At 35.5% G+C, this 8,034-nt stretch overlaps 2 protein-coding genes across 3 annotated transcripts in view; one reads left to right on the forward strand and one right to left on the reverse strand.

The window, feature by feature from the left end:
* LOC107674962 (U6 snRNA phosphodiesterase-like) overlaps positions 1–4,813 on the reverse strand; it is a 19,152-nt gene extending 14,339 nt beyond the window's left edge. Inside the window, exon 1 of the mRNA XM_016469124.1 lies at positions 4,809–4,813. The gene's annotated coding sequence lies outside the window, so the exon portion shown is untranslated. The remainder of the gene's footprint in view (positions 1–4,808) is intronic.
* Positions 1–6,882, forward strand: part of LOC107674961 (casein kinase II subunit alpha'-like) — an 8,786-nt gene extending 1,904 nt beyond the window's left edge. Inside the window, exons 2-12 of one of the 2 annotated variants that reach the window (XM_016469122.1) lie at positions 361–472; positions 1,466–1,567; positions 2,150–2,200; positions 3,125–3,184; positions 3,286–3,369; positions 3,594–3,704; positions 4,181–4,282; positions 4,481–4,581; positions 5,304–5,452; positions 5,543–5,625; positions 6,392–6,882. In XM_016469122.1, coding sequence (XP_016324608.1) covers positions 361–472; positions 1,466–1,567; positions 2,150–2,200; positions 3,125–3,184; positions 3,286–3,369; positions 3,594–3,704; positions 4,181–4,282; positions 4,481–4,581; positions 5,304–5,452; positions 5,543–5,619 — 949 coding nt within the window. In that variant the 3' untranslated portion in view covers positions 5,620–5,625; positions 6,392–6,882. Of the gene's footprint in view, positions 1–360; positions 473–1,465; positions 1,568–2,149; positions 2,201–3,124; positions 3,185–3,285; positions 3,370–3,593; positions 3,705–4,180; positions 4,283–4,480; positions 4,582–5,303; positions 5,453–5,542; positions 5,632–6,391 lie in introns of those variants that run through there. The other variant, XM_016469123.1, reaches the window with a different exon arrangement.
* Positions 6,883–8,034: the final 1,152 nt, after the last annotated feature.

Below are 8,034 nucleotides of genomic sequence, written 5' to 3' on the forward strand. Positions count from 1 at the left end.
TATTCCCAATTGTATTTATTGTAGCTTACTGCTTTGTTAAACCATTTTGATTCAGATTAAAATGTGATTCTGCATGTACAAACTAAGCTCCGTAAGAATAGTGGCGTTTGCCTCATTACTATAGTTAAGAACGCTTTCAGACAGGAGACCAATGCTTAAAATGTGGTCTTTGGCTCAGTCCCTTGGTAGAGATGTCAGTCAGCCCTCAGCTGACAGGGGAAATGATGGGCTTGGTCATTTTCACAGATGGTTGAATGTGTTTCAGCCCCTTGTTGCTCATCTGCGTGCTGGGTTGGAGATGTTGCTTTCTGGTGTAGATTCTCTATCTGACTGGCTTGTGAATCTGTGTACCACCTGCAGTAACCAGGAGGATTTCCAGCTGGTACGGAAGCTCGGGAGGGGCAAATACAGCGAGGTCTTCGAAGCCATCAACATCAACAATAATGAGAAGGTGGTGGTCAAAATCCTCAAGGTGAGAGTTTCTATTCAGTGTGTAGTCAATATGACCTTTGACATCTTTTCATCTTACATTTGATGAAATGATGTGGTTTCTCTGAGGTAAATTTAATGTCATTTTCTTCAGAAAATGAAGGAAATCTTGGCTTGATGTAAGTTCCATGTAGATAGTTGCATGATTTTTATTGTTATTATTATTATTTTTTTTCCTCTTGAATACACTAACATAGATACACTAACATTTCAAAGTTTGGGGTTTGTAAGATTTTAAAAATATTTTTAAAAGTCTCTTATGCGTTTATTTATTCAAAAATACAGTTAAAAATAGTCATTTTGTGAAATATTATTCCAATTTAAAATAGTGTGTTTTCTATTTAAATATATTTTAAAATATAATTTATTCCTGTAATGCAAAGCTGAATTTTCAGCATCATTACTCCAGTCTTCATTGTCACATGATCCTTCAGAAATCATTCTGATATGCTGATGTTGTGCTCAAAAAACATTTCTTATTATTACCAATAAGAACAGTTGGGCTGCTTAATGTGACTGTCACGTTTGATTATTTTAATATATCCTTGCTGAATAAATGTGTTAATTTCTTAAAAAAAAAAATCTAACTCACCCCAAACTTTTGCACAGCAGAGTATATGCTTAAAAAATATAAACGCATTTAAAATATACTTTTTCTCTCTTCTGAGGAAACAAAAAGATATTGATGAAAAATGTTGCACTCTTGGGCGTGATAAAGGTTTTGGCCAATCAAATGTCTCCTGGAATGAGAATTTCCCTCCCCTTAATATTCTCACTTGCAATAGCAAACTATGTTTTTGAGGTAAACTACAGGCTATTGGCTGTTTTCAAACAGAGACAAGCCTTTTAAAATTGCTATTTCAACTTTGTTTTACCACAGACAAAAATGTGTTTATCAAGCCATGTCATGAGGTTTTTGCTGTTGTTTAATGTTGACTAGGTTTTTATATTGTTACATATTTGATTTCTATAATAGCCTGTCAAGAAAAAGAAGATCAAGAGAGAGATCAAGATCCTGGAGAACTTACGAGGAGGAACCAACATCATTCAGCTAATGGACACAGTAAAGGACCCTGTGGTACGTTGTCCATCTCTCTCCTCTTCCGTTGGCGATACTTGTCCAATCAGGGTGCACAGTTTGTCCCAGGAGGACTTTGATTTTTCCTTTTCTGAAGATTGTGGGTGGACAGCATTTGAGACAAATTGCTTTTTATAGCTTACAGATGCGAATTTGGGTTCAGGCTGGAATTAGTTGTAAGAAGTTTTTATGTCTCAAAGTTGTCAGTGAAATTACATAGAAAAAAAAAAATCAGATTGGAAATGTCACAGATTTACCGTACAAACATAAGCAACTGGTAATAGAGTGATTTCAAAGGATTATATGGACACAAATGAGATCATATGAAAATGACTGAGAAGCGTAGTAATGATTATTTAAACAGCAAATTAGATTTTACATCTGAATAATGAGTTGCAGCCAGCCATGATCCTTTTGTAGTCCTTGTGCTCCTGTTTTATTCCTGATTGCCATCACAATGACTGCTTGATGGTGTCTGTTAATGCTTACTATTGTTTTATTGGTTGATTGAAGGACTTTTTTTTCTGATTGTTCATCTCTTTTTCTCTCTGTTTTTGCGATTCCTCCCCAATCATTCTGCAGTCTCGAACACCTGCGCTTGTCTTTGAATGCATCAATAACACAGATTTTAAGGTATATTCTATTTAAGGTTGTCTGTCTGTCTATCTATTTATCTGTCTGTCTGTCGTTTGTCTGTCTATCAATCTGTATATCTGTCTGTCTGTGTGTCTGTCTTATCAATCTGTCCGTCCGTCCATCTATCCATCTATCCATCTATCTGTCTATCTATCTATCTATTCTATCTATCTATCTATATCTGTCTGTCTGTCTGTCTATCTATCTATCTATATCTATCTCTATCGGTCTGTCTGTCTGTCTGTCTGTCTGTCTGTCTATCTATCTATCTATTCATCAGTCGTCTATCTATCTATCTATCTATCTATCTGTCTGTCTGTCTGTCTGTCTAAGAGCAGCAATTATCACAGCCTTCTTTGCAGTCCACATACCGTCTTTTCATTCTGCAGGGACCCTGTTCAAACAGAAGCTTCTAGACTCGGTCAATAAAAAGACCAATATGAACCTTATAACAAACAAGCCTCCTGACGCCTGCCTGTGACCCGGGATCAAAAGAAGCAAAGACAAGCCTATGCATAGAACGTCTCTGACACTCTTGAGCTGCTGTGATTTTAAAGAAGGTGTGGCAATGCTACCACATCATGTTTGATTTGATTTATTTAACTTAACACCCACACATAACGGCCTGCAGTCGTGTCAAACAATTGAATACCTATCTATCTATCTATCTATCTATCTATCTATCTATCTATCTATCTATCTATCTATCGTCTGTATATCTGTCTATCTGTCTATCTACCAGTCTGTCTATTTAAGGTGATGAGGTGTTTTGCAGAAATATTTTACTGTCTGCTGGCTAATCAAAATCCAAGGAATGGTATAATAATTAAAATTATTTGAAATGTCTAAGTTGCATTTAAATGCTTGTAAGTTGCATTTAAATGCTTCAAATCTAATATCTTTTGTTTCCTTCCTGTTTAGGAGCTGTATCAAAAGTTAACAGATTACGATATACGTTTTTACATGTTTGAACTACTAAAGGTAAGCTTACAAGTGTGTGCTTCACTGGCTTGTTTTGGAGAATTGTATGCATTGCTAAGGTTTTGTTTTCGTTTCGTTTCGTTTCGTTTAAATACGAGCAGGCTCTGGACTACTGCCACAGTATGGGGATCATGCACCGTGATGTCAAACCCCACAATGTTATGATCGACCACCAGTTAAGGAAGGTAATGATGCAGTTATTGTTAATTCTTCATCTTGAACTGCATTTAAGACATTCAGAATACAAATCAGAGAGACTTTCAGAGAAAGAAAGACTGTAACGTTCCCTCTGTCATGTAGTTATTGGCTTTGTACACCAGCAGAGGGCATCGGTACCACTTTCTTTTGGGTAACAAAGTGTTTTTCAGGTGTTGATTTGCAGCATCATGTTTGTGTGTTTTTGATGCAGCTGAGATTGATAGACTGGGGTCTCGCTGAGTTCTATCACCCCGCACAAGAGTACAATGTCAGAGTGGCTTCACGCTATTTCAAGGGTCCAGAACTGTTGGTGGACTATCAGGTAAAATGCTCATCATGAATCACACAGAATAATTTTAAAACGCTGAGCTACTTTGACAGAGTCCTCGATTTTATGATGACAACAAATACTTTCTCTTATGTAACGTAAAATTCGGTCTGTTGAGGAGTTGCACAATGTCATTGTTTATGTTGAAAGTCTTTGACCTTATTTCCTTATGTTCAGATCATAAATATTCCTGACACTGTTGTCACATGAAAGACAACTATAAAAAGCTGTCAGTAACAGTCAGACTAGCATGAAATAAACAATGATGGTATTTAGAACATCACTCACTCAAATGTCCTTAAACGTAGTACGTTTGATATTAGACCGATGCTTAATCATTGCATGTACATTGTAATATTTATGATCCGAATAATATACAGTAAAAGTTTTTGAATGTCACATATTGCTGTTTTCTTTTTAGGTTGTCTATGGTTATTGGGTTAAATGTGATTTTTTTTTTGTGTGAACAGATGTATGATTACAGTCTGGACATGTGGAGTCTCGGCTGCATGCTGGCCAGTATGATCTTTCAGAAAGAGCCCTTCTTTCATGGCCAGGATAACTACGATCAGGTGCGTGACATTATACATCAGGAATAGATCGTTCATTTTTATAAGTAGATTTAAAATACATATTATGCATTTAACCATAATGAATAATGTGACCATGATTTCATTTGATTTCCTTGTTTTCCAGTTGGTGCGGCTACAAGCTAAATTCTTTATCTTAAGCATGTGACCATGATTTCATTTGATTTCCTTGTTTTCCAGTTGGTGCGGATTGCAAAAGTTCTTGGAACAGATGAGTTATTCGGCTACCTGCGCAAATACCACATTGAACTGGATCCACGATTCAAAGACCTGCTTGGCCAGTGAGTACCAGCAGAGGATGTCATAGAGGCATTTCAGAAATTTAAATGGATTTTTTTAAAACACAGTAATAACAAACACAAGCCAAGAATAGAAAGCAAATGTATATGATTTGTTATGATATGTTGTGTTATATTATATTCACAAATAAAATACCAATTATTTATTATAAAATTATATTTATTTATTATTTGAGGTAATTCCAAGGCTTTCCTCTGAGTTAAGTTACTTTTTACAAAAGGAAATATGTATCATAAATGATATCTGGCCAAGCGTAAGTGTTCAGTACATTGATATTAAAATACAAAGCAGTGTTATTATAGTTAAATAAACTGAAATTTAAACCATAAAAATTGTATTTACCTGAAATAAAATAGATGTTAACTGAAATAAAATAAAAAATATTTAAAAACTTAAATTTAATTTTTCAGCTAGCTGCCAAGGCAACGTTTCTCATTTTCATTCAGTTACGTGATTTTTCACTTGATTTTATAAAATAACTAAAAGTGAAATAAAAATTGATAAAAACTACTGAAAATGACAAAAACACAAAACAAAATAAAAAAATAAAAACCACTTCAAAATATTTATAAAAATTGTAATAGGATATCAATGATACTGAAATAACACTGATACGAAGTACCAAGTACCAATTGCTTTAATACTAATTATCTATTACTATGTAAGTTTGACCAGTTACTGAAACTCCTGCCGTATCCTACAGGCAGACGCGGAAGCGCTGGGAACAGTTTGTGCAGACGGAGAACCAGCATTTGGTGAGCCCAGAGGCTCTGGACCTTCTTGACAAGCTGCTACGCTATGACCATCAGCAGAGACTGACCGCCACCGAGGCCATGGAACACCCTTATTTCTGTGAGTTAGCTTACCTCACTGCTGACAACTTGTATACACGCAACTAATTGACTAAAATTCTAGAAACATACATAATTTGTGCGTCTTTAGATCCAGTGATGAAGGAGCAGTCTCACACTAATACAGATGGCACCATAGTGTCAAGTGGAACCAACACACCCCGATGAGAGCAGGTATCAAGAATTAATTAGTGTGTGTGTGTTTTTTTTAATTTATTGGTTCAGTTGATATTTAATGGTATATGCTTATTTTTGCATATAGATTACCAAAGTTTCTTTAAAAACACTAACAATTTAATAACGCTGATAAATGTTATCTTTAGAAACTCTCAATATTTTCATACTGTACGTCAGTGTTATTTCATTAGTATTTATATACTATTGTAGTATTTATTCATTTTAAATTAGCTTTTATTTTTATATTTTCAGTTATCATTTTGGTTTAATTTTTAGTAATTTTGTTATAGGCTTCTGTCATTTTTATTCGTTTTTAATACTTTGATTTAGCTTTAATTTCAGTTTAGTAATTTTAGTATTTCAACTTGATTTTTAGTGTCTAATTTAAAATGTTCTCATTTTAAATCTAAAACAATTTTTTGATCTATTATTTGTTATTTTATTTAAGCTTTTTTTATTACCGAAAATGATTTTTAATCATTTTAGTTAACAAAAACAACGCTGCTGTACATTATAGTGTTGTGATGCCTAAACTCACAAATATTCATTGTAGTTTGTTTTTTTTAAATCATTTTTCATATATATAAATATTGGTATTGACCAGAATTTTAATATCTGTGCATCTCTAAAAATGATTAATCACGAATTACAATATAAAGACAAATAATCCAGAGTTCTGGTTTTTGTCTTGGTGTAGCATTTTTAAATTGTCTGAAATTCAAAATATATTGTCTGAAATTCCTTTTTTGATATTGTTTTTCAGGAACCAGAAAAAGGAAGGCGTTTGTTACCTCAATTTTTTATCCCTTGTGTCTGAAACCTCTTCAAGTGTACAGTGAAAGTTGGATCTAAGCAGCACCTGTTACACCTCGTCTCTCAGACACACACACACACATGCACACTCGCATACACTCACACCGACACAGACATTTCCGCTTTCCTGTGTCTGTCAAGGTTGGTCTGCCCCTCTATAACAAGTCTGTTCCTCTAGCTTGAAGATTTCAAAGCTTTCCCTCCCAGGTTTTAGATGAAAGGAGTATATCCTTGACTCCACCCCCAAGTACACTGGCCCCTCCCACCTTAAACTAGGCATGGAGAATGAAGACCAGAATGAACCCCGCCCCCTCTCTCCTTATTGGTCTGTGTGTACGTCTGTTCAGTATTCAGACCTTGACGCAGCCTCCACATACTGTAGTAATAAAGTGGCATGGTGGACCTTTATTTCTTTGCCCTAGGTAGATTGATTACTATATTAATGAAAATAAAAGATTTTTATTTAGATTTATCTTCTTCGTTATTGTCTGTTAATTCGAGGTTTGAAATGTGTGCCTATTTGTGGTGTTTGCAATTACCTTTGTTTTTTTTACATACTTAAAAGGATAGTCTACCCCAAAAATGAAAATTGTAACAATTTACTCACCATGACATCATTCCAAACCTGTATAATTTTTATTTATTTCTTTGCAAAAAAAAAAAAAAAAAGAAGACATTTTGGAGAATGTTGGGGTCCAAACAACACTGGAGCCCATTGACTGTCATTGTATGTTGAAAAAGAACACTGACACCTTTTCCACCGGAAAAATTAAGTTATACTTTTCATACAGGTTTGGAATGACATGAGGGTCAGTAAATAATGACAGAATTCAACCAGCGGCCTAATGGCGCTTTGGGAGGCGTCTCAATAGCGGCCCTTTGTGACACCAAGGGCTCATGTGTCCACTGCTGGTTCATGGGATGACGTGATTTCTCCAAGACCTCCTTGGTCTGTGCAGTCCACATCGGTCCAGCCTACCGCCACAGGTCATTGCTCACCTGTGTTTAGTTCTTTTTTTAACCCTCTTCTCAATTTCAGAGTTAAACAGAGAGACTCATCATTATTTATGTCCGGGCCTCGTGTGGTTACTTCTGCCCTCAGTGGCCCTGACCTTGACCAAGCTCTCCATGTGTGACTCCGACATGAATAGTTCCGAGTGAATCTCTTATCAGATTGAGGCCTGAGAGAATGTATGTCAAGCACAGATCTCACAGGACTTCAAATACATATGCTTTTATATAAAAATTATGAATATTTCAAGCCCAAAAACCTGTAGAGCCATTCTGGACACATGTCTTGACAGAATACTTGGCTTTTTGGTTAACCAAAGTGAAATGAAAATGAGGTTTAGAGACATTACCTGCCACATCATGACCTTCATGTTCCAACATTTGATAAAATGACTTGGGTAATGACCTTACGTAACTTCTGCTGCACCCAACGTTCATACTTGGAGGTGAAAGGAACCCTGGGTCAATTTGGCTAACTTAAACCACATCCAGCAATTACACTGATGAATGGGAGTATGGTTGGGTAAACAAACCCCAAAAAGGTCACAAGAAGGGATAGTTCATCCAAAAATGATAATTCTC

This window comes from Sinocyclocheilus anshuiensis, unplaced genomic scaffold (assembly GCF_001515605.1).
Source record: "Sinocyclocheilus anshuiensis isolate Anshui unplaced genomic scaffold, SAMN03320099.WGS_v1.1 scaffold1065, whole genome shotgun sequence".
Taxonomy (NCBI): domain Eukaryota; kingdom Metazoa; phylum Chordata; class Actinopteri; order Cypriniformes; family Cyprinidae; genus Sinocyclocheilus; species Sinocyclocheilus anshuiensis.